Raw genomic sequence first — 27,398 nt, 5'->3', positions numbered from 1 at the left:
ATATATATGTATATATGGTGGGTTATTTTTAATGGAACTTGTAGATTATAAATGATAGTGTAGAGTATATTGATCTAAAAAAACTGTGGATGGGAAAAAATTGAACATTACTTGTGGGGCATGAACCCACATTTTCTGTAAACATGATAGATGTTTCTGTAAGCATGATGGGTGTTCTACCATTATGCCAAAGTAACACTTTGAATTTTCTCCATTCATTTTAGGAACTTCGTTCTTACCAGCAAGAATTGTAAGATGTTTATCAAAATTTAGAGATATGAAGTAAACTATTTCTAACAGTAGAACTTAAAAGTTGATAAAGCTATGAATAATTGCATATGGAATATTAGGTTTAAAAACAAAAAAATCCATGGCTGGAAATAAAACAAAAGCTGACTTTTTGTTTTTCATCCAAGGTTTTATCTACTTTGAGTTCTACAGTTAAAAATTATTCCCTTTCTAAATTATCATAGGATAAATTTTGTATGTATTTGTGCAGATGCATAAACATACACACACACACACATGCCCATTTAAACCATGTATATTTCAAGAATTGGTAATCATTGTGAATAAATATTAAGACTGTTGAGTGTTTATATACATTTTTCTTATAAATTCCACTCAGCGACCAAGGTATCACATAAAGTGAATGTATCTCTTACTGAACTGATAATAGAACTATGGTTTAAATGACTACATAACAATACTTTACAACTTGACTCTTAGTGAAACCTCAGAGTAAGTGTCATGTATCATTTTGACCTCTACCATACAAACATTTAAACGATAGTTTGGAGATTTTGTTTTTGATACATGACATAAACTGTAAGCACTATGGCCACTTGTATGAAGTTTAATTTTTTAAAGTAATTCTGTGAACAGTTAGTTATTCATTGTAGTTTAAATAAACTCTGTTGATCGTTTTATAATTTATATTTGTTGAGATGGAAATTTCTACAACTTGTGTTTGTGCACTCTTTTATTTCTTTAGTGAACTCTTTATCATATGTTTAATTCTATTTTCCAAATCTATTTTTTCACTTACTTGCTGTGTATTCTATCTGAAACATTCTCTCAAATTAAATTATTCTTAATAGTAAGTAACAAAACAATGTTGCTAAAGTAAAACCTAATTCTTGATTGCGACCACAATAAATTTCTCTTTTTGCTGGTAACCAACCTAAAAAAAGGAGGTAAAATAATTGGGATACTCATTATTGAAGCAGTAGAATGTATCTGGCTGATGCTCAGATCGTAGTTTATTTTAATATTTAACAAAAACAGCAGATTTTTAATCCCAAAATGATTTGAATTGTTTTATGTTCTTTTAAAGAGGTTTGAGGAAAAAAACTTTTTTGAGGTTTTGAAAAGTGTGCTAGAGTAATAATTCTACCTATATATTGGTTTCAAATTTTGGCTCAAGGCCTGCAATTTCGGGGAAGGGGGTAAGTTGATTACATTGACCCCCAGTGCGTAACTGGTACTTATTTTATTGACCCTGAAAGAAAGAAAGGCAAAGTCAACCTTAGTGGAATTTAAACTCAGAACGTAATGACAGATGAAATGCTGCTAAGCATTTTGTCCAGCGTGCTATTGGTTCTGCCTGCTCACTGCCTTAATTCTACCAAATATATTAGAAAGATGATTGGTTATTTCACGGATGTGTCTTTAAAATTTATTAAGTCAACAAAATTTGATTTGTCAATATTTTGAAGACTTCAGTGTTTTAGGCTGTTTATATTTTACTATTTTTATTATTTCAATTACTAAAACATCAAGGAACACAACACAACACACACATTTAATATTTTCTATATAGCCTGCATTTTACTCATCATAAGTTATTGACTGCAGATCAGAAATATATTGGCACCTTTGGAGAGTATTGCATCTTTCAGCAATGCTTACAGCATAGCATGCTTTTCTGACTCTATATCTTACTTTCATAATTGCAGTAACCATGCTAACAAGGGGTAGCTGCAACTGCTTAATTATTTGATAGCAATTGTACTTTATCATTAGCTGAAAAATAATATTTTTTTCCTGCTCACAACTTCAGCCTTCACTTCAGATGCTTATGCTATGTCTATGGTTAAGGCATTATGTGCTTCTTTCTACAGTTTTCCATTTGCATTGGTAGGAGAATGTGTATAGTATGCCATTTCCACTGGAAAGAGTGCACATATGTGACAGTGTGGTGAGACACTGCTTTTCCAAATACTACAAAAATCTACTGAAGATTACTGTTTCTAGATTCCTTGACACTAGCTTGAAACTATGGTACAGAAGTAACTAGACACTAAATCTCTATGTATCTATTAATAAATGTATATATGAGTGTGTGTGTAAATATATAGATACATGCAATTATATAAGATAAAGAAATGGATCTGCTGTTGATTTTGATGTGTATTCCAGTTGTTTGATCACCTGGCTTCTCTCCTCATTAAATTAGTGTCAGTAACTGAGTATAGTTGTATTCAGAATGTAATTCTCGCACAAAATCAGCAGAGCACAGTGTGTGACAAGACTGGTCTTTTGATTTACAGGTGCAGGCCATCAGATTGCCTAGCACACAGTTTCTACCTTCTTGGTTACACTCCCAAGGCCCTATGTCAATCTATCCAAAGCCATTCTAAAACACATATACTCATGCTGCCCTACAGTCGGGTCAAGATTGGCACCTTTTGATAGTGAAACAAACGCTTTAGCCACCCAGTGATGCTTATGCACCCACTTGTTTACACACACACACACCTTGATGTTTATCATCACAAGAGGATTTACAAAAATCGGATCATAGATTGGTTTCATAATGACATCTGTACACTCTTTCTGGTTCTATCTTTCTCTCTTCCTCGTCTGATTATGTGTGTAATTTATAGGAAATTGCCTGTTGTTAGATGTTTTCATTTATGCCAGTCCATTGTAGTTGTGAGCTGCATTTAGAGTTATTATTGTTACCAGGTTCAATAGGTTCATCTGAATCTGCAAGTCCAACTAGTAGTCTGAACAGCTACCAGCACCAGTACGAAACTGATTCTGGACACAACAGCATTGCTTCCTCCAACTTTGATAGTCGCAGCACCAGCTCGATTGGCTCGTCCAACTCTCCAACTCCAGCTAGACGTATCAATCATGTTCCACAGAGCGGTAAGGCCTGTCTCTAAAATTCTTTGTTAATTTTGTCATGTGAAAGTTATCTCATTATTATTATCATTATTATCATCATTATTATTATTATCATTATTATTATTATTATTATTACTTTTTATTTAACGATGTCCTATTATAGTGAAATATGGAGTTCGTATTCGGACAGTATTTGGCTATTTCATGTAGAATTATCTTGATTGTTCAAAATTTCCAGGTCAAATAATTTTTTTTTTTTTCTTTCCAATTTTAATATTTTTTCATTTCCTTCACTGAAATTATTGCAATATAGTATTATGTTGGTAGTGGAGTTTTGCATGCCCTATTGTTATGTCACTGTGTATATTTTTCACCAATGTGAGCAGTCTGAGCAATTCCAAATTTAATTTCTACATGTAGTATATATTTATAGGCCACAATGTAAAAAAAAGTCCCAAGAAGACTCACAATTATATATATACATATGTAATTTGGTGTGTATGTGTGCACAGTTGTGTGTATATATATATGTACATGCATATGTCTGCGTGTGTGTATATGTATTTATGTATGCATCTCACAGCGCTTGTGTGTGTGTGTGTGTATACGTGTGTGTGTGTGTGTGTGCATATAATGTTCACTGTCACACATCTATGTGCATGTTTTGCATGTATGTGTGTGTACATATATGTATACATGTATATGAATGTATGTGTATATAGGCATGACTGGATATGTGTATATGTATTATGTATTACACATACTGTTTTCCCCCATTGTCTTAACACATGCAAAAAAAAAAGAAAGAGTTGTGGAAAAGTTTTATTTGAGAATTTTTGATAATAAATATTAAAAAAAAAAAAAGAATGAACCAATTAGTATTTAATGAAATATGTTTCTTGGAAAACTCAATTTCAACTTACATATATAGAAATTAGGTATTTAGATGAATAAGATCTTGTCTAAAAACCCTGTGAAATTACTATTTTTCACAAGGTGTAATGCATATATGAGTAAAGTTAATCAAAAAACCAACAAAAGTCTAAGGGATATTCACACCTAATATTATTAGGTTGACTCTCAAAGAAGGTAAAAATTTATAGAATAAAAGTATAACATTTTGGATACAATCCTTTACTGAATACAAGAAAGAAGTACGGAAAAAGACAAGGAAGTGAAGAGAGGAAACCAGAGTGATCATTGGCTTCTAATTTGAACTGCTGCTGTAGCTGGTTGTGCTTAGATATATATATATATATATATATATATATCATGACCCGGCAAGCCAAGTAAGATCGTTGCCAGTGCCCCTGGACTGGTTCTTGTGCGGGTGGCACATGAGATGCACCATTTTGAGCGTGGCCGTTGCCAGTACCGCCTGACTGGCTCCTGTAGGATTTTCGAGCGAGATCGTTGCCAGTGCCCCTGGACTGGCTTGTGCGGGTGGCACATAAAAGACACCATTTCGAGCGTGGCCGTTTTCGTGCGGGTGACACGTAAAAGCACCCACTACACTCTCTGAGTGGTTGGCGTTAGGAAGGGCATCCAGCTGTAGAAACTCTGCCAAATCAGACTGGAGCCTGGTGTTGCCATCCGGTTTCACCAGTCCTCAGTCAAATCGTCCAACCCATGCTAGCATGGAAAGCGGACGTTAAACGATGATGATGATGATGATGATCATGGTCACTCTTTAAAGTGAGAGTAAACAATTAGTATATTTTTGTCGTTCATCCTCAACAAAATACATCTTTTTCTATTTGATACCTGCAGAATTAAATTTAACAAACATAGCTTTGTAGAAATACTAATCAATTATAATTTTAGGTTCATAGATTATATATTTTTTCTATAGTAAATTTTACTCCTGCTTTGTATGTAAAAAGCTAAGGGGAGAAAAACATGTACATTTGTACTGTGGTTTTATATTAACATATAATTAATATTATTATTGTTCTTAGTGGATTGGTGTAATCGTTAGAGTCTTGCAGATTGGCAGAATTATTAGGGCATTGGACAAAATTCCTTGTGATATTTAGTCATGGCTCTTTATATTCTGAATTTAAATAGTTAAGGTTGACTTTGTCTTTCATCTTTCTGGGTTTGCACGTAAAAAGCTCCATTTGAGCATGGTTGTTACCAGTCCCACCAGACTGGCTGCCGTGCCGGTGGCATGTAACATGCACCATATGAACATAGTTTACGCCAGTGCTGCCTGACTGACCCTGTGCTGGTGGCACATAAAAAGCACCATTCGAGTGTGGTCACTGCCAGTGCTGCTTGACTAGCTTCCATGCTGGTGGCATGTAAGAGGCACCATTTGAGTGTAGTCAATGCCAGTACTGCCTGACTTGTTCTCGTGCTGGTGGCACATAAAAAGCACCCACTACACTCTCAGAGCAGTTATTGTTAGGAAGGGCATCCAGCTGTAGAAACCTTGCCAGATCAGATTGGAGGCTGGTGTAGACTTCTGGCTTGCCAGTCCTCAGTCAAACTGTCCGACCCATGCCAGCATGAAAATCGGATGTTAAACGATGATAATGATGTCAAATACTGGGGTTGATTGAATTAATTAACTCACTCTTCAAATTTCTGATCTTTTGTCTATAGTAGCAACAACTGCTATTATAAAGGCAATACTGACATTGTAAGGAGCTGAAATCCTTCAAGGGTTTAGTTTACTTTTTACCTTACCTGCTTTTTAGCACTCAATAAAATAGGTATCAGTCATGTACAGAGATTGATTAAATTGACCACAATTAATTCTTCCTCAGTACCTGCAAATGTTAGAAATCCTTATTCAGAAGTTACAAATCATTGTTATGGGTAGCGTAATGGCAGAATAAGTAATGTTAGAGTAAATCCTTTACAATATTTACTTTCTTCTCTCTTCATTCTGAGTTCAAATCCCACCAGAATTAATCTTGCCTTTCATTTCTCAATGGCTGATAAAGTATGTACCAGTTATATTATAAGGCTATTTCAATTAACTATATTCTCTCTCTTACAAATTCCTAACCTTGAACCAGTGTAGGAGCTCATTGTATTATCAGACTCATAGAGGTAATCAGGATTACGAAGTATTGGACTAAATGATAAAATGCCTGCATTGCTTCTTCTTTTGTTTGCAGTTCAAATTCTACCTACATAAATTTTGTCTTTCACTTATTTTTGTGGTAATTTAGAATATATAAACATTTTTAACATTATGGAATTGATTGCCCTCTTGAATAACTAACCTTATCTTCAGTTAAAAGAAATCCTTAATTTACATAGACAAGTTTCACAGATTACTGCATTTGTACATTGATATGTCAAATTTAAAGCTTGTGTTTTCTACTCCTGTCAATCAGAAAATAGAAATAGCACCTTCTGTAGCCTAAACTAATTAATATTGGTAAAGGAGTCCAAATGCTTGACATGTTAAGCATTTAGTCAGCTTTTGGTTATATAAATGTGTTGGATTGGACAGAATTTCATCAAGCAGTTTATTAGTGTAGTTAGTTTTGGTTCTTCCATTAATTTTATAAGCCTCTCTTGCTAAAATGTAAAGCTTAAAACCTTAATCTCTATGAGCAATGTCTACCACAGTATGAAGGCTAACTTGTCAATGTGTCCGTCAATGACAAAACAAATATTTCATTTTTCCTGATAGGACAGTAGGACTGTTGGAAATCCTCTTTTATGACTCTATCATCTTAAAAAACCCAGACAATGTGGTGCATGGCTTATATTTCCTATTGTTAGAGCTGACAAATGATTTTATGATGATTGATCAATTTGTGATCTGGAAAAATATTTGAATGCTCATATGTTGCAATTACCTTTTATATAATTCATTAGCTTTTAACAGTATACAAATACCAACAAATTGGTAGTCTTGCATAGTCATATACAAAAGTAATAATTTTTAGTGTGTGTGTGTGTGTGCATGAGGGAAAGAGTGCATAAATACAATGATTGACTCTGTGTGTGTGTGTATGTATATATATTAAAAATTTTGATTGCTTTCTAAGTTGGCATAGGCTGTTGGACATTTTTGTAGGATTCAACTAGTGAAGGATAGTGCCAGCCCCCAATGTTTCAGTTTTGGCATTATTTCTACAGCTGGATGCCCTTCTTAATGCCAACCACATGCTTTTTTTCATAACACCAACACTATTGAGGTCACCTTGCAATTTGCAAGACTAAAGAATTACTGAAAGGAGAATAGGAGAGAAAGAGATTGAATGATGACTTTATACAAGATGATGTGAGAGAATAAAATATGATGGACATATTGTTGTGCAAAGGTGGCAGTGGTGAAAGTAAAAGAGAAGACAATATATTAATATTGTAGTTTAACCATGTCAGTTTTGTGTTATATTGGTATATGAAATGTTTCTCTATTTACTATATTTTAAAATATTTAATTGAGTATCATTATGGCCATTGTTTCTACTTTCTGAGGAGTACTGTGTAACAAACCCCCCGTTCTTTGTTTATATTTTTATGTGCATATTTGATGTTTTAGTTAATATGAAAATTGTTTCATTTTTGTATGAAATGTATATATAGTCTTGATAAATATCAATAAATGTTATTTGTTGAATGAGTTTTGGAAAATACAACTATTGTAGTGTCCCTCTGTGTGCATATATATATGTATGTCTGTGTTTGTTTGTTTGTATGTATGTATGTATATATATATATAAATATATATATATAGTCATCCCATAAATAATGCGTTTTTTAAAATTCTTCTTTTATTTTTCAAAATTAAGAGAAACAATGTTCTTTTTTAATCTAAAATATACTCTCCTTCATTTCCTACAATGTTCTTCCTTCTATCTGGTAGACTTGCAAGGCCCCTCTTCCAAAATTCACTTGTCCGTGATGAAAAATACTCCTCCAGTGCTGTTCTGACTTCGTCTACAGGATTCATATTTTTTCTGTCCAAATGATTTTGAAGATTGTAGAATAAATGATAATCAGGTGGGGCAATGTCTGGTGAATATGGTAGGTGGGGCATTGTTTCCCATCCAGCCTTTGGAATGTCATCCTCGCTGTATGTGGCTGAGCATTATCTTGATGGAAGAACACCTTCATCTTGAAACCAAAGATGGTTGTTTTTCTGCTAGCGCAGGTGTCAATGAATGGTTGAATGATCAAATCCAAACTTCTCTGCTAGTTCCTCAACAATTATGATGGGATTTTGTTCTACCAGGGTTTGCAGGACGTTCTCATCGAACTCTATAGATCTTCCATGATGAGCCTAATCTTCTAGGCTGTAGTTTTGGGCTCAGAATTTCTGGAACCACTGTTGACACTGGTTTACGCTTATTGTCTGATCCCCATATACTACGTTAACATTCCTTGCACTTTCCATTGCATTGTTGCCTTTATTGAACTCATAAAGCAAAATATGCTCCTTTGTCACTTCCATTATCGCTTTGAAAAATAACTATTAAAATTGAACTGCACTAAGAATGAGGACAAGGTAAAATTACTTCCTGCTTTTATAGCAAGTTGATGCAGGTAGCTTATCCTGTTCCCCTCCGGCTTTTAGTTCATGGAATTGAAAAAAATCTCATTATTTACGGGATGAACCTATATATATGTGTGTATGTATATATATATGAATTGTGTACTGTCTGTTGTAGAACTTAGCTGTGTAAGTGTTGGTATTTTATTTACTCTCTTTTGTCCATTTTTGCCTGTTTTTGTTTACATCTGTTGTCTTATGTTGTCTTTATATGTCACTTGTCTTTTGTCTACATGTTCACTTAATATGGTTTCTTTTAAGAAGGGACAAGAATTGAAAACTATTAAGGGGAAATATGAGGAGTGGTAGTTTAACCCTTTAGCATTCACATTATTCTGTTAAATCAGATTCAGTGCTTATTAGTTAACATTGTTGTGAATTAATCATTCCTTATTTTGTCGCTTCAAGTTTTTGATAATGTTTGCTTATTTTAGAAGGACATTGTAGGGTAGGTGTAAGAAGCTAAATCTAGCCACTTTGAAAATAAAACAGAGAATATTTGGGCTGAAGTTGGCCAGTTTAAATGCTAAAGGGTTAATTTTAATATATATTTATTTCTTTTTCTTTTTTAAGTAATTTCAGATTATTAACTGCATGGTTCTAATATTAAAACTTAGTTTTAATCTTCTTTGCACAAGTAACATTTAAAAAAAAAAAAATTTTTTTTTTAATGCTACACATCCAATTTTGAAAACGGATGTCATAACACGTACACACACACATTACATGCATATATGAAGTACAATTAGTTACAGAAATTTCAGTATCTTTTTGTTTTTGCTTTCAGTCTGTATATAACATTGAGGGTAGTAGCCTTATATATTGTTTTTAGGTTTGATTTTTTTTTTAGCTTAAATTTTGTTATTAGTGAATTATTATTGTTTGTGCCAATGCTCCTGCATGGCCAGAACTGCGATGTTTTAAATCAAACTGTTCAGTATCTTTGCTGTAATGTTGACAACTGTGTTTGTCTTGGTAACCTTATTTCTTTAGTGCTTTAGTAAGTCATTATTTTTATATAATGTTTTTTTTTCTTCTTTATTTGCTGCAAATCCTTTATCTCTCTCTGCAGAGCAGCAAAATTTCAGGATGGTTTCGAGTGGGTTAACTTTGACAAAGGGAAAAAAGAGAAAAAAAAAAAAAAAAAAAAAAAAAAAAGCATTTAAATGTTTAATCAAATGTGATTATATCTAATTTGTTGGTGCATTTGTTAAAAAGAAATTCTGATTCAATTAAGGTTGCTAAATCTATAATTTGAAAAATATTTTTCTTTTAATTAATGGAGATTTTTCAGATTGCACTTCTGTTAGTTGTTAATTATTTTTACTTTTCTCTTTAGGAAGAAAAAAAAAAAAACCTAATGTATCTTAAGTTTTTTTCTTAACAGATTTACTTACATTCCAAATTTGGAATTTTTATTTTGATAGATGTCCAGCACAGGAAAGGTGGGACATCGAAAACCTTACTGGATATTTGACAAACAAGGGGTAATCACACAAGTTCAATGTTTGTCTGTCTGGTGTCCAGTATTAGTTAAAAGTGAACCCTTGTATGTACCTCTGTATGTCCAATATTTACATATCACCTGTATGTCTGTGTCTGCTCTACCCCCTTCATCACCTTTGTTGGTCTTGTGCTTTCTCTTTAGTAGTTAGTTAAGTAGGTCTACCAGCTGTCGATGGAAGAAAAAAAAAATCAAACATGGGATACAGACAGAGACTTCATTATTGAAACTCATTTACTTGCAGCAGTTCTTCCAACATTAACCTATCAAGCTCCATCACCACCAGTTATTGTGGCATCCGTCATGCCACCGTCTCCCACCTCTTGCTTGTTTCCCTCTCAAGTACAGCAACCACATCTTGGCACCAACATCCCGCGTCCACCACTGCCACCATACCATGTTGCAGTGCAGAGTGCTTCAATGAACTCTTCAGGTGAGACTTCGGAATCATGGGTATTCTCCAAGTACTAACTTGCAAAGCTACTTAGAACTTCATTTTTCATTAAATCATTTCTTGGAATTAGTTTAATACTGCACTTGCCTCCATCAACTGCTCTGGAATTTTGGGAAATTTCTTTGAAATAAAAGGAGAGGGTTAAAATAATTTAAAGGGTTAATTAATCTTCTGATTCATTTTTAACCACCTAATCTAAAGCTGTGTATATAATGTATATATTATATGATATATATATATTGCTTATAACAGTCAAGTGAAAAGGTACTCAATGCATAATATAGAGTATAAATTATAAGTATTTGGCTGAAGGTGTATACTGTTTCTTACCTAAGTTTTACATTTACATGATTAGTCAGATGGCAGCATAGCATACTATAATGAAATATTCCATTATCTAAGATGATATTTAAGGGCCTAACTATTTCATTGGCTATCAGTGACTACATGAGTAATTCATAAGGGGTAATAATTCCCAGCTGGAAGAAAGCATTTTTCATCTGGGGAGATAACTTTGACATGATGCCAAAATGATTGTAGGAAAAATAATTTCCTAAAATAATTTTGACTTCACACGATTCAATAATTTTTCATGTATTATTATTTTAAAGTTTTTGCCTTAAGTGTGTCACATGGTATTCTTAAGAACGTGTTTTTCCTGCACGGTGGGGATGTGATTGAACTGAGTTAATATTTTAATGTGATTTTACTTGTCAAATCTTATCCTGTTCTGCAAGTTGGTTGCAGATTGTGGGTTCAACCAGTTGGACATCTGAAATCTGTTGACACACAGTTATGCTTGATTTAGAGTTCAGACTTTTTTGCTTTGAGGCGTGATAATGAGGTTTCATCTCTCCTGTTCAAGGCACAACCAGTCAAGATTCTGACTTTTTCAGGAACACATAAATGACAACAGCTAATGACTTGCAATGCATTGTGAGGTTATTTTCTCCTCTGTTTTTCAAAAACCAGATACATTTCACAAATAATGTCACATTACCCATATTTCTGGTCCCAAATGAATGTATGTGCAGCACCTTTCTCCATTCAGGTCTAGAAATAAGTTCAATGTAATATCCTTTGTGAAATGTATTTGATTTTTGAAATACAAGAGAAAACAACCTCCCAATAAAATGAAGGAAGATTGCAAAGACATACAACAATCTTGATAATTGCTATTGTAATCTGTTTGTTATTGGAAAAGTTCAAGATCTTGCCTCTGTCTGGCTTTATCTTGAATATGAAAGATGAAACATTCTTGTCAAGCCTCGTTACAAAGAAATTTGAAGTTTGATCTTTCAGGCATATTGTTGTACCAACAAACTTACAAGTTCAAGCTCATTGAATACATGACCTACAGCTGACTTGCATCATAACATGACTTGACAGATAAACTCAAGTTATATTTTATTCCTAACAAGTAAAGTCATTCTCTACTTCTCAAGAAAATCTTGTTCTTATGCAGAACATATGATGAGATGATTACCAGAGAACCGACAGAAGCATCTTTAGCATCAAGCCAAACCAAAACTATTTTAGTTTATTATTTTTGCTACAAAAATTTTACATCAAATTGAAGTTTGCTCTCAGTTGAAAATTACCATTTTTTTATGAATTACATAATGTGTATTAGCCAATGACATAGGGAGATCTCGACTCAAATTTGGATAAAGAAACATTTTATTATAGTACATAATGCTACCATTTGACTGATTCTGTTAACAAGAAACTTTAGTAATAACATACAGGTTTAGCTGAATTTATATATATATATATATATATATATATATATAAACATACACATTGATTCAAAGCTGATTTACATTGTTGCCTCCTAGTTTTTTTTATTATGTGTGGCGTTATTGCCTGAAGGCTTGCATGTTGTCAGAAATTAAGTAAATTATCAGCTTTGAACAAGTGTATGTATACATATGATTTATGTAGTCTCTACATCATTACTCAGAGTTTCATCAAATAGCTAAAGTAGTTAGCTATTAAATTTAAGCCATTTGGATCTTCAAATAACTAATAAATTACATGCATCAACTCATTTATGTGTCCATTTTGGTAGTGGTTGTCATTCAACTTAGTACCAGGGGAGTAATTCACTCCTAAGTTTATAGGTTGCTTTCAGATGAACAGCATTTCTGTCTCATTGATATGAGGAAAACTGCAGCCTTGCCTTATTACAATTTTTGGCTAAAAGAGAACATCAAGTATAAAATAAAATGGAAGATACTGTGTATGGAGTAGGCTGTGTATATATATATGTCAGAAGGCATGCCAATTATGCAGCATCATACTGAATAGCATCAAATCAAAGGTCCCCTGAAATGTTTTAATATCAGTTCAGAGGTTTTTTGTAGCAAGTGTTGCTACTTTGACAAGTTTCTGTTGAAATTTTGAAAGCCTGTATTACCAAGCAAGTGCAGACAGAATCACTGAGCAATTTCACTACCCTGTTGTCTTGCTTTATACCCCTACATTTTTATGTCTCCACACCTACTTCTAGCTTATATAATTTATATATTACACAAACATATATGGAGCCTGAAATATCATCCTGGATCTCTATCTGACTTAAATCCTTGTAAGTCCACATTCTTCCAATTTTCTCCCTTCCATCCTTATTGTGTTTTGCCTGATCAATAACTTCATTTATTATTGGTAATCTTTATTACTGCTGAAAACTATCACCCAACCAATCCAAATGAAACAACTCATAACCTTAGAAATGAAGTATTTCTCCTGTATTATGTTGCACATGACATGAAGCAGCTACTTCCAAAGTGAACACGCAGATAACCTGATGTGTGTATTAGAGATCCAAAAGAATTAAATAACTCTTATGAGGATATTATGTAACTATTTGATGAAACTCTGAGTAACAATGCTACCAATTCTGAACACTGTATAAATCACATACTTCACTCTACTTTGTGTTGAGTACTCTCTCCATGGTTCATGTCATTCTCATTACTGTACAATTATTACATATATATGGTTAATTCTCATCCTTCATTTGGGGCTGAAAATAATTGCTATTTTAGAAATTGATTAATTACAGCTTGATTTGTGAAATAGTTTAACTTTAAACTTATTTTGGAAGTCACTAACCAGCATTATTCTTTGAGGAATCATTGCATCTAAATTTGAATAACTATTGTGCTTCCATTATTAACTACTACCACAATAATGGTGGTGATGGTGGTGGTGGGTAAATCATTGAAAATTGAACCAGCAACCTTGTGGTAAACTGCTATCAATTAGAATATTGCCATATTTTAGGTAACTAACTTCATCTGTGGCTGTTCGTGCTGACCGCATGTATATAACCCTGGATGGCTTTTTTTACATCTGGATTTAAAATTTATCCATTATCTTTAAGAAGCTGATTTTCTATTAAGATTTAAAAAGAAAAAAATGTCAATTAATTGGTGTTTTAGTGACATCCTTATAATGCTTATTTTTATTCATAAAACATTTTCTAATGCTTGGCTAACTAAAAATATCAATTAACCCTTATAACTATTTTCTCATTATGGTCACAATAAAAGGATTTTTTTTCTATATGCTGACTATATTGAAATGGTTGATTTTGTATTTTTGCTAATTTCATGACTTAGAAAATTGCATGTAGTTCTTGATTCATTTACACTTTAGATATATCTGTGGATGCTGCAGAGTACTGATGTCAGGTTACAACTCTTACACTTTGTGTATGCTTTACCAAAAACATTAATTATGAAACCTTAATTATGATATACTTTTAATGAAGATTTTCCATGTTTCTTTATCAGTCCTGTGTATTTTTTTTTTTTTTTTTTTTTTGGAACATTAAATTTTTGAGGTTCATTGATATTTTAAAATTTAACTGAATTTCTGTATGAAATGAATTTAGTGCCAGTTCTTGCAGTTTTATTGTAGTCAAGAATTATGTGTAGATGTCACATTTATTATCACTAGACTTTAAAGTATTTTTACTATTGACATCAGGTTTCTTTCATCAATCAGAAAATAGTCTGATGTGATAGCTATGGTGTTAAAGTGTGCTATGTTAAGGTTTTGCTTTATATATGTATGTGTGTAGTTCTTGTGAGCTATCTTATAGGAATTTTTTTATGTAAGTTAGTTGTGTAATACATGTGGTAGTGGCTTTATGTTGTAGATGAATGGCGACCTGGAAAACAAAAGTGATATATTTTTCATGTGTTGATCTGGAGAAAGGTCTATGGCCATGACCTTCACAATCCTTCTGAGAGTTGAGAAAATGATGCAATCAGCATTCTTCTTATATGATTTGCAACTCAATGATTATTGGAAAGGCATGTGCTGAGAGTTCTAGAGGGATAGCATTTTGGGGAAGAAGGACTGGGGATAGTGGTTAGTACAAAATCTAGGGTGAGGTGGACACCGTATAAGTATGAGAAAGAGGAATGAGTTAGGGGTGTCTGAGTGAAGGTGACATGCAACCAGTCAACTTTGAAGGGCGGTGACCTTTGAAGTTATGGTAGAAAAGAGAGAAAGAAGAGACATGTTTGGAGGTTGGAGTATTTTGGTGTTTGACTATTTGCTAATAATCCACAGTGACTACATGCCAGTCATCCTTTCCTTGGATTTTGTCTTGGATGCTTACCCCAGATATGGGTGCAATATTCCATTGTGAATCTTACCTGATCTTTGTAAAGGATTAGTTGTTACTTTAGACATTTTCTGCTTCTTTCTTACCAGCTAATCATACTTCCAACTCACTGCACTAAGCACAACTAGATAATTGTTTTATCACTTGATATTATTTTAATTGTATATAGAATTCTGAACAAAAATGTTGTCGTAGAAGCCATATTGTAAGACGTTAAGAAAAACTCAGCCCATAGATTACACACTTAAACTGATATCAGACATCACAAGCTAACTGTTTTCTGGAAGAAGCTTGATGTCACTAATAAAAAATAAAAATGTTGTAATAAAATATGGCAGTGTTTCTATGATTCTTGTCTACAATAAAATATGAAAAACAAAACGAGATCTGGAAGATCTTGAAATGTCAGTGATCCTCAGAAATTTATTGTTCCAAACAAAACATAAAAGAAACCTGAATAGATTCTTAATATAAAGGTTAAAACTGGACAATAGTCCTAGTTTAAATATCATCACTGTGCTGTGTTCATAGCTAAAACAACTTGTTTCAAGTGGTACAGTAAAAAATACATGTGTGCATAAATAAGTAGTTTCTACAGCAAACTTTACCTTGAAGAGATACGACCTCCATTAAGTTAATTTGTCATATGTTCATGACATGAGGACAGATTTTCCAGCGGTGCTTCAATGACCAATGGATTACTGAACTTAAACATCTACTTCAATTCCATTATGGAGAGTGGGAGAGAATGTTGTCAGTATGCAGAATATTGATATCAAACAGATTATAATGACATCCTTCAACACAAGGGAAAGAATTCAGTTTTCTGGAATGGTAATCAATTCTTGCATGTCTTAAATTATTTCCTCTCTTATATTTTTCTGCAACTGTGGTTGGTTGTGTTATCATTGAAAATAGCAACTCAGTTACCACATAGAGATATATCCTTTTATAATCAAATATTTGTCTTAAAGTCCCATGTTAACTGGAGCATTTTATGTCACAGAATCAACTCTTTATGCAAATTGCAGTTCTCTGCAATCAAGAATGACTAATTTTAACTACTTCATAAGTAAGATATTTCTCGGGTGTATTTAAGATTTTGCTTGATCATCTGATTATTCACTCCAAATTCATCCAATCTACTTCAATTTTTCTTTTCTTTTAATAATGATTACAGCTTCTTCCAATTCTGTTTTCCTTGCAATTTACAAATCTTGTTAGGAATTTTTTCCATTTTTTTTTCGATTGCTTTTTTCAAATGTTAAATTTCCATTGAAGTAAGAACCACTTGTAAACACAAGTTTAGCTTTTAATAGTTTTAAATTGTGATTTTAATAGATATGATTTTGTCGTAAACTTGACTGCTTAAATAATTTTGTGTACGTTTCCTGTTAAATCAACATTTTAAACTTCAAAGTTATGTAATACTGCTTTAAATCTATGAATCACCTCATCCATGTATATCATACAGCTAATAAATACAAATTCTGAGATTTTGAATAGAAGATTGATGGTGGAGGTGGGTGGGTATGTTGGTACATGAAAGCTTTCAGTACATTGTGTGAACAGAGTTTATGAAAAATATATCATTTGTGTGATCTCTGAAATCATTTGAAATGATTCTTTAATTCTCTAGATCAGTCAGGAAGAAACTGCTGGATATTTTGTTGCTGTTCTATACTGGGTTGGGTTTGGATTATTGTTACTGGCATCGATCAGTTGATGGATCTTAGGAAAATGGCAATAACTGCTGGATATTTCTTAGTTTTTAATTCATATAGCTGTAGGAGTTGCTTATTAGACCAAACAAGTTGTGCACTTTTTTCTTCCTCTAAAGATGTAGCTGTGATTACATGCAGGGGTAGAAGGCTGTTGGGGGAAGATATGAAAGTATTGTAGTGCAAACAATCTCTAGGGTTGATTATGGCTACTATAACTACTATATATAAAAATGTCAAACTGAAGAAAGATTGATTCATTTTTAAGTATACTTTTAATAAATATTTCAATTCTTTACTATTTTTCTTTTTTTCTTCTTTTTATATTTTGTTTTTGAAAAACATTTACACTAGAAAGTGTTATACTCTTCTAACAAGTGTTTACATGTGTAATAACCTCCCCCACTTCCTGCTGCTGCATGTTTCTTGCATATATTTAAAAAATTGCTTGCCTAATTGCATGATTGGTTGCATGATTCTTTGTACGTGTGTGTGTTTATTGTTGTTTTTCTGCATCCCACCTTGACTATTAATTGTCAAGTATGATTGTTCTTAACATTGGATAATTTTCCCTTCTCGGCAGCTTATAGTCACTGCATCCAACAGACATACACGAACATGCGTCGGCCACCCTTGCCTGACTACCATTCTGCTACCCAAATGGCTCATCTTGCACGCCAGAAACAAACTTGGCAATTGGAACGAGCCCATTCACATGAAGGGGTGATAGGATACTACAATGAGGAAGAATTTGAGGCAACTGAGGACGGTATGTGAAAATAAGACATAGATGTTCTTGGTGTGCAATAATTGTTAGATATTGAATTTTCCAAACGATCTCAATTACCTAAGGATTAGGTTTGTTATGTGGCAGTCAGGAAAACTTTTTGAATTGTTTAAGAAAAAAAACCTTCTTTTTTCCTTTTTAGACTTTTCTCTACTAATAACATTTAGAATTTAATGGTAATGAACTTAATAGCTACTGACAATAATCATCTTTTGACTTGCTTCTGTTATAAGACAGGACAAACTGCTGCTCTAATTTTACATAGTGAATACACATGGATGTGTATGTGGGCAAATATATATATATATATATATATATATATATATATATATATATATATATATATATATATATATATATATATATATATACATACACATAATAAAATTGACAAAAAGAGTATAGTGAGCTTGTCAAGAGTAGTAGAAAATCCAGTGTTTCAGATTATATCCTTCTTCAGCAAATAAGTGACAGAAGTGAAAGTAGAGGCACAGCAGTTGCAACCACTTTTTAAAAAAATATTTTTTCAACTTAGAGGATGTAAAACTCTGCTGTTTCTCTTTAATTTTACTCCTGTCCACTGACTCTGTCTGAAATGTTGGATTTTCCACTCCCTACTGCAAGCTCATTATTGTCTTTTTGTTGATTTTTACTAAATACAAGTCTTTCTGATGAAAACCAACACCAGTCTCTTTGGAGCTTGTTTGACCATATGTGTATGTATATATATATATATATACATAGTCATGTATAAGATTTTCTGTAATCTCTTTGTAAACAGCCTGACTTTAAACAAAACTGCAACTTGCTCCCTGCTGGGTATTATTGGTATTATTCAAAGAAATTGCTAAACCATGCCGGTCTGTTTCTGCATCCTTCTGATCTCATTACAAGATCTCTTTCTCCTTATCTTGCATTGTGTATAATATGTATTACTAAGATTTCCTGAACTTCTTTGACTGACTCCTACATATAACAGAAATCCTATGTAATATTTCTATACTTCTGGTCACTTTTCCAATTTCATTTCTTTCAACTGACAATTTTTGTCAGAAATCTTTCTACTTATGATACATCTTAACTAAATGGTTTATAAAAGAGCAAGCACTTTTGTGTACTTAGCTGTTGACTTCAGTCTTATTAAGCTTTATCGATCACTTTGCAAAACAGCAATATGAATATTTAAGCTTTCTTTTAAAATATTGATATCATTCTCTTTCTGCATATGAACTTCCTGTTATTTGCTTCCAGTTTTAGATATCTACAAATCTACACTAATCGCAGCTTTCTATTATTTCAAATAATTTCTGTATGAATTTTGTGTGTGCACCTTTTTTGTGTGTGAGTATGTCTATGCACACCTGAATTCAAGAATAATCATATTGGTATAATATAAAAATGTTAAAGGCTTTCTTACAGTCTTCCTGTACATCTATAAAAACTTGCTGAGTAAACTGTAAATGCTTTCTCCTCCTCCCCTCTCCACAGAAAAAGTGTTTTAATATCAGTTGTTATTGAATGCAATATCTACTGTGACTCAAGCTTTCAAACTGTTTAGAGATTATCTTAGAGATAATGCATATTGTAAACCAGAACGGAATTACAGAGAAGAGCAAAATTCATCTTGAGTGAAATGTAAGATAGGATTTGATAATTATGTACTTTGTATCTACTATTCAGGGGTGGGTGGGGAACTTAATCTTTATAAAATTAGCTGCCTTAAGTGGTTCTTACAAAATTATAAATCTCCTTTTAAATTGTGAATGTTTATCATAAAGGATCAGCATTCATTTCCATTCTCTTATATTCTCCATTTGAACTACTTTTTGATTTCCAAATGTACAAAGATATGAGAAGTACATTAGGTTCTTATGTGGGCCTTTTTTTTTGTTTTGAAACAAACAATCATTCCACTGCACATTCTACTCTTTAACCTTTAGCATGCTTAGATGCATCTTACTACTGTATGGGTTTCCTTCCCTGTAGCTTCAGGTGCATTGTCACATTGAGAGGGGAGGAAACTTGTATGGTGACATGATGCACCTACAGCGTGCTAAAAGTTAAAGTGAAGAGCAATCAAAAACAATGTTAAAACATGTAGCATAGTTTATATTGATACTGGCTGCATTTGTAAGAAAACATGAAATTTTATTTGCTAATTGCCATTGAAAGCCCATTAATATGAGATGCAATCTAATAAGTAGAAACCAATTAGTTAAATTATTAATTCATAAATATCTGAGTAATCTATAGAAATATACACACTTTACATGTAGGTGTGAAATTTCATAAAATTTTGCAGATTATATTTCATTAGTGAAAGATTCGTTTAGGAGTTACCTTATATGTCTTCTTTCGAGCTGAGGACAAAAATATTAGCAATCTCAAATGACGGAGATAGAATTTTTCAATAGCTATACCAATGAATCTTTACTGTTTTGATATTTAGTTCCTATCATCTTGAAGTATTTAGTTATGTTTAACTTGAGTATATATTGGGATTGATTAAATGAACTGCTCTTGAAAAACCGATGGTTATGAATTCAATATAAGTTGATTGTGAACTAAAAGCCTGAAAGTATATATACATCTGTGTATAAATTTTAAAAAAAATATGTAGAAGTTTGAGATGAAGATTAAATAATACCTGCTTTTTATAGTTATTTTTAATCATTGTCATCAGACATACATGTATAACTTCCTTCATTTCTTAAAAAAAAAAAAACAACAAAACTACATCTCCAAAAAAAACAAAAACAAATATTGTTATAATTTTTATTACTTTCTACTTTTTCTTAAAAGTAGAAAATAATAGATAATTAAAGCAATAGTAATCTTATCAGAGATGTCACATGATTGTGAAATATTGGTGTAAAGTTTTGGCAGAAATATAATTTTCTACATAAATAATATATAAATACAAATGCACATTTTTAGATAGTGTTGGAAATGTGTATTAAGCAACTAGAAAGATTACCAAAGATTATATAAATTTGTACAATATTTTAGTAAAGGAAAAGACAATTAAAGAATATTCCACTTGACATTCTTTGTGTCTCCTGTGATATGTAACACAAAACCTGTCCTCATTTAAATACTTTGGGTTTCTCCAGAACTTATTATTTTTGTCATTTCTTAATATTTTTTTCTTTTTTTTTTAATGATTTTCTTTGATGATAACATCTGTATTGATATATCCCTTTAATTAGTGGGAGTTAAGTGATGGAGACCCAATTCTATTTAGATCCTCAAACAATATGCTTCTTGTTTTTGCTGGTTTCGTCATTAAATGAACAATCAGATGTGCAATGTTATCTCCCTTATGAGATTTCCATTCACCTGTAGACCTGTCTAATACAGGTCATCAACTTTTGCTCATCAGCTTTCCATGTCCATATATTAGAGAAAATAATTTTGTTATAAACTTTAGAGAGGTCAAAGAATATGTTTCATAATTCTTGCAAAGTCATATTTTTCATTTTTTTTTTTTTTCTCCTCTGCCTACTTTCAGCAGGGAAATTATGTAAATTCGATTCTTGTTACACTTTTAATCACAGAATTGTTGGGAATTGGTAATAATGCATGTCTTGGGTGGCTCATTTGTTTTACAAAACCTGTGTATTGTCAAAAGTCTTTCCATATGGATTTCTGCACAGTGCCGTCACATCTTAGATAAATTCATTTGTTGTCATATGGAATTTCAAACTCTGAGGGGCATGTCGATGTATGTGAAAAAAGATGTCCTTTTCCACCTCTTCGTACTAAAATTGGTTTCCATTTACCAGTAATGTCAGATGTTCAATTTCAAATTTCATTATGTCATGGGCAGCAATGCTGTTTAATTTGAAGATGCTAAGATGCTATTAAAGATGTTTTATTCTACCTGCCGCCATTGTAATAACACTCGTCTGTCACCGAATCCTTTACTAGTGAACAAAGTACTTTTATAGATTTTATTCAATGTTGTACATGAAAGACAGATGTAATCAGCTGGTCTTTGTATAGAATATCTACCTGGACAGAAAAAGAGATATCAACTGGACTAGTTTCAATCCTGTGTTGGAAATTCATTAGTGACTTTATCAACTATCTACTGCTTGTAAACCCACCATTACTAAGTACTTAAGTAGATCAAACAGATTTAATTGCATATGTATGTCCTTAGTAGCTAGATTGATTAACAAGTTATTAGTGTAGTAACAGTATTTAATTTTAATGCTATATGTAATACAGAGTGCATCTATAGATGTTAGCCAACATTTTGTGTAAAAGACAGATGTAAACACCTTGCCTTTGGGCAGAAAAAGAGTATCTTTTTTAACTACATTCACTTTGTTTTCATGTAATTGCTCTACAAGAATTCTTATTAAAAGATGCACTATATTCAACTTCTGTGAGTCAAACAAAAGGTTTATTTAAGAATTTTGAGAAAATTACTGAATATAGCAGGCCACTGAAGAAGGCCAGAGATTACAGTGGTCAAAATGTTGTAAGTATAGCAACCAAAATGAGGTACTAGTTCAAATATGTTTAAAAAAATAGGCAAAAAAAAAAAGAAGTACGGCTGTCACTCAGTATCAAAGTAGAGTTGATAGCATGTATCATCCTTTCATTATTAGTTTTAGTAGCTATGTAGTCATGTACCATCTTAACCATCCCACCTCTGAAGAGAACTGAAGAGAGTACTAGCATTTGGTTGGTGCTCATTTTCAGCTGAATAAACTGGAGCAACATGATATGAAGTGCCTTGCTCAAGGACCCAGCCTGCCATCCTAATCCAAAAATCAGACTCGTGATCTTAGGATTATGAGTCCAACATCCTGACCAACTCTCCATTTACCAAAAGTGTGTAATGATGGATAATTACTCATGTCAGGGAATCAGATAACAGTAAGAGGCAGTTAGGAGCAATTGTATTTTATCTTATTTTTTTTTATGTTGATTATTCCTTAATTTTTTATTTCTGATTAAAGCTTTCCTCACTATCTGTGTATCCCTTATTTTTACATTCATACACTTTCACAACAACCCACACATATACCCTTTTAATCGAATAGATTTTTCTCCTCTTACTTTGTAGTGGTAGTTCATAAATTATTGAGTTTTTATGCCCTGACTTAGGGCTGCACACATAAATGTTATTCTCTTTTGTGTCCCGGATTTTTCAGGCAGTAATAATGCTTGTCCTGCTGACAACAACACAAATTCTTCAGATCATTCCTCCCCCCTCATTGGTGAGTATGCTTTCATAGCATGGTGTTTAACTAGCTCTTGTATCACACTACCCCACTTCTCCTTTTTTTATTTTTAGTCAATCTGCACTCCTTAGTAATCCCTGACACTTAATACTCCTAAGGCCTTAATTCCGTATATGTTATTGTGTAACATTTTCATTTAGTTATTCATATGTAGCATGGGTTTAATTAGGTTCATAAATCATAGCTTTTGCATGAATTTTGGTGTTGGTGTTATGTTTGATGGCCACCCTCTTGTCTACTATACAGTTATAAAGTGATAGTGGCTGTTTCTTAACTATGTAAACTGAAGCTTTAGAGTAATGTTCTTTGTTTAAGTGTGCTATAATAGGACTCATGAAAAGACACTTAAACATAAAATATAGAAAAACAACTTAGCCTGCTTTTTAGTTCCTAGTTGAAATCAGTCTAATCCATATATGTTACTAATATCAATGAAAAAGAGAGCATAACAGTCCCTTATAAATCTTGGCGTAGTCAACTTTGCCTTCCTTCCAACAGTAACAAAATATTCAAACAGTTGACTACATTGTATTCCTGTTTGGTTAAAAAAATAAAAAAGAGGCTCTACTTAAATGATGATTATTATTATGATTAATTTAATTCAGACAATAAAGTGTGGGGGTACATATGATTAATTTCTGTGTGTGTGTGTGTGTGTGTGTGTATGCATGCATACATATCGCAGTTGTGGCTGTGTGGTAAGAAGTTTGCTTCCCAACCCTATCATTCTGGATTCACTCCCACTGTGTGGCAACTTGGGCATGTGTCTCTGTGTCTGTGTTTGTCCCATGCCACTGCTTGACAACTGGTGGTGGTGTATTTACATCCCTGTAACTTAGTAGTTTTGGGGGGAAAATCCCCAATAAAATAAGTACCAGGCTTTCAAGAAAGAAAAAAAAAGGAATGGAGTTGATTCATTCTACAAGGTATGCCCACAGTCTAATGACTGAAACAAGTAAAAGATAAAAGATATGCTGTCATACAATCTTCAATGGCATATCACTTAAATGACTTCTAATGAAATATCTAAAGAATTGGTATTTTATGAAAACACATGTTACATGATCTTGTATGTTATTACATGCCAAATAATGTAATGTATAGCGTTAATGAAACAGTAAATCACGGACTTTAGTTGAATTATTATTAAGGGTTGATAAGCTATTACTAGTAAGATGTTAATGATCTATTTAATTATCTTCTACTTCATAATATAAAATGCATTTGAAATAATTCTCTTCTTTTCCCTGACAGTGAAGTGTCATTAATTCTGGGTAGCCGATGTAATTTGTCAAGACCCAAAATGATCTTTAACCCTTTAGCATTTAAACCAGCTCAAATACTCTACCTGTTTTCTGTTCATACTGGCCAGATCTGGCCTCATTCTAAAAATAAACACATCATTGAAATTTCAAAGCTACTAGATAATGCATGACTAATTCAAATTAATGTGAATAAATAAGCATTACACTTGACAAAATAATCTGAATACTTAAGGGTTATATGTCATAGGTCTTAAAATTGTCTACTGCATTACTTTTTTGCCTCTTCAGAGGCATTGCTCATTCTATGGAAACCTGATAGTCTTCCAGTTTATATCTGTCCAGTTTCATAGTTTGGAGAGCTATGATTAATATTTTGAAATCCTGCTAAGGTCAACTTCGTTTCCATCCTTTCAGGGTTAATATGATAGATGCTAGTCAAGACTTTGTGATCAATTTAATCAACTAACCCCTCCCCTCAAAATTTTAGGCCTTGTGTCTATGACAGACACAACTGCAGTGGATTGGCCAAATTGTTAGTGTTGGGCAAAATGCTTTGAAGTATTTGTTCCAGCAGTTTATATTCTGAGTTCAAATCTCACTTGGTCATCTTTGCATTTCATCCTTCTGGGCTTGATAAAATAAAGAACAGTTAACTACTGGGATGGATTTAATCAACTACCTCGTTTCCACAAATTTCAGGCCTTGTGCTGATGAAAGAAAATAATAATTATTATTATTGTTGTTAGTGCTGTAGAGTTGCTATAGGAAATATCTTACACTATTTAGTTTCATCCTATGTCTGAATGCAAATCAAAACCTTGTCTTTCTTCTGGCATCAGTAGAATAAATACTGTATTGGGGTTGATTTCTAAGCTCCATTATGTCCTATAAGTTGAGTTTCATAATCATGTGGTTGAGCTTGCTTAAACATGTCTTTCGATTGCTAATTTCTTGTTTATGGTTGCAGGTCCTATAGACAATTGCAGTGTCAGTCAAACTGATGGGTTTCCCAGACCAAGATTCATAAAAGTGTAATTTGTTTTGCAAAGTTGGAATAAATCCAAAGACACAATATTTTTTTTTATGCTTTGCATTTCATTCCCTACCACCATCCTGTTTTCCAATGATAGTGGCATTTCTGCTCTTTTCAGGGATTCAGTATATCACTGTGACTCTGGGTGGCTAATGGATGCTATACCTTGCCAAAGGTCAACCCGTGATTTTCTCTGGTACTGCTTATTGAGTATTTGCAGCTAACCTATATATCTACAAGCCATTTCCTTATCTGCAAACTGGGGACTCGATGGTTGGAATTTTCATCATCAAACCATAATTCCATGATGCAAAACTTGTTTTCCATAGACTGTCATGTTACATAAAAGTCAGTAGTGAAAATGAGTTCCACACTGCAGAACTTCACACCATAGCCAGATTTTTATCAAGTGACACTTCAGTAATGTGGGGGATGCCCGATGTAGTTTTCTGCCACCAGTTAGAGATCATTATTCTGAGTTCAAATCCCACTTAGGTAAAGTTTGCCTTTCATCCTTCCAAGGGTCAATGAAATAAAGTACTTTTTAATTACTGGAAGGGATTTTATATACTAACTCCCCTCCCTCTTATATTTCAAGCCTTCTATCTATATTAGAAACAAATGTGGTGGATTGGCAGTTCTAACATCTTCAGTATTTATTCCAGATCTTTACATTCTGAGTTGAAATCCTGTCAAGGCAAACTTTTACCTTTCATTCTTCTTTAATTGATAAATTAAAATACCTGTCATGTACTAGGGTTGATGTAATTAACTAATCCCCTTCCTACCCAAACTCTTGACCTTGTACCTGAATTAGCAATCATAACGATAATAATTATTATTACGCAATAAGAAGAGTGTGATATGATATATAATACAGATTGATTCTGTTTACTTACCTTCATGAAGAGTCATGTCAGTCTTCATAATTTATCAAAGTCAAGTAGTTTGATGAGATGATTGATTTTTCAGTTGCACCGAGCTCATTTGGTAAACAGTTATTTGGTATTTATTACATATCATATCGTGGTCTTATTATTTACCTTCATGAAGAGTTACAGCAATCTTCATGAATTATCAGCATCATAATCATTATTATTATTATTATAAAGTAAGTACCAGTTGAACTCTGGGATTGATGTAATCAACTCATCCCTACCTCCCCCAAGCTGCCCTTGTGGCAAAAATATGAAATAATAATAAACATCATTATTATTATTATTATTATTAACCTTTAGCCCACTGTATTTTCTTTAGAATTGTTTCCCCTACCATTGACCTGTTTCTACAGGGGAGAAAACTCGTATGGTGACATAATGCACCTGCAGTCTGCTAAAGATTAAATAAGGTGTTAAGCTGGCAGAACCATTAACATACTGGGCTATATGCTTTATGGTATTTTGTCTGTCTTTACATTTTTAGCTCTGATTCTGGTGAGATTGACCTTGCCTTTCATCCTTTCAGGGTCGGTAAAATAGGTACCAGTCAAGTACTGGAGTTGATGTAATTTAGTAGCTCCCTCTCCTCTCAAAACCTACTGGCCTTGTACCAAAATTTGAAACCATCATTATTAGTAAATAGATTTTGCCTTTCTTATCAGAACAGTCTTTATTCCTCTTGCATGTTGCCTACCTCAAACTCTGTCTTACATACTGCATACTATATAGTGTAACATTTTGAGATCAGCTGCATGTTATAGAAATATTGATGATACTGAGGGTACTATGAAAGTAAAATGAAATGAAATTCTTAAAGAACAGGTAGATGCTGTTTTCCTGTCTTAGATGAAAAAATATTTGTTGGCCATATTCATGCTTGTACTTGATCTCATTTTGATGTTGATATCTGTTTCATTTCTGTTAACAAATCAAATGGATTTTATGTTATGAATAATTTCTTTTGGTTGTTAATTGTGTTCCCTTTTGAATTATTTGATTTCTGAAATCAGATTCCTTTGAAGCATGTAACTCCTTAAAATTTATCCATTACCCTACTTGTCCCTTTTCTCACACAATTTTATAATTTAAGTGACATTGTGTATTTTCTTCAGTTTTCTTTAACATTCTCCCATCCCCCCC

General features: G+C 32.8%; 1 protein-coding gene across 21 annotated transcripts in view; it reads left to right on the top strand.

Annotated features, from left to right (window-relative positions):
* LOC106881120 (rap guanine nucleotide exchange factor 6) overlaps positions 1–27,398 on the top strand; it is a 453,933-nt gene that overhangs the window by 424,658 nt on the left and 1,877 nt on the right. For 12 of the 21 annotated variants that reach the window (XM_052966986.1, XM_052966968.1, XM_052966966.1 and 9 more), the window contains 4 exons: positions 2,971–3,156; positions 10,405–10,593; positions 17,561–17,746; positions 22,933–22,998. In XM_052966986.1, coding sequence (XP_052822946.1) covers positions 2,971–3,156; positions 10,405–10,593; positions 17,561–17,746; positions 22,933–22,998 — 627 coding nt within the window. Of the gene's footprint in view, positions 1–2,970; positions 3,157–10,083; positions 10,144–10,404; positions 10,594–17,560; positions 17,747–22,932; positions 22,999–27,398 lie in introns of those variants that run through there. The other 9 variants (XM_052966967.1, XM_052966972.1, XM_052966971.1 and 6 more) reach the window with 9 other exon arrangements.

The sequence above is a fragment of the Octopus bimaculoides genome, chromosome 4 (genome assembly GCF_001194135.2).
Source record: "Octopus bimaculoides isolate UCB-OBI-ISO-001 chromosome 4, ASM119413v2, whole genome shotgun sequence".
Lineage (NCBI taxonomy): Eukaryota > Metazoa > Mollusca > Cephalopoda > Octopoda > Octopodidae > Octopus > Octopus bimaculoides.
This window is presented reverse-complemented; position numbering and strand designations above follow the sequence as displayed.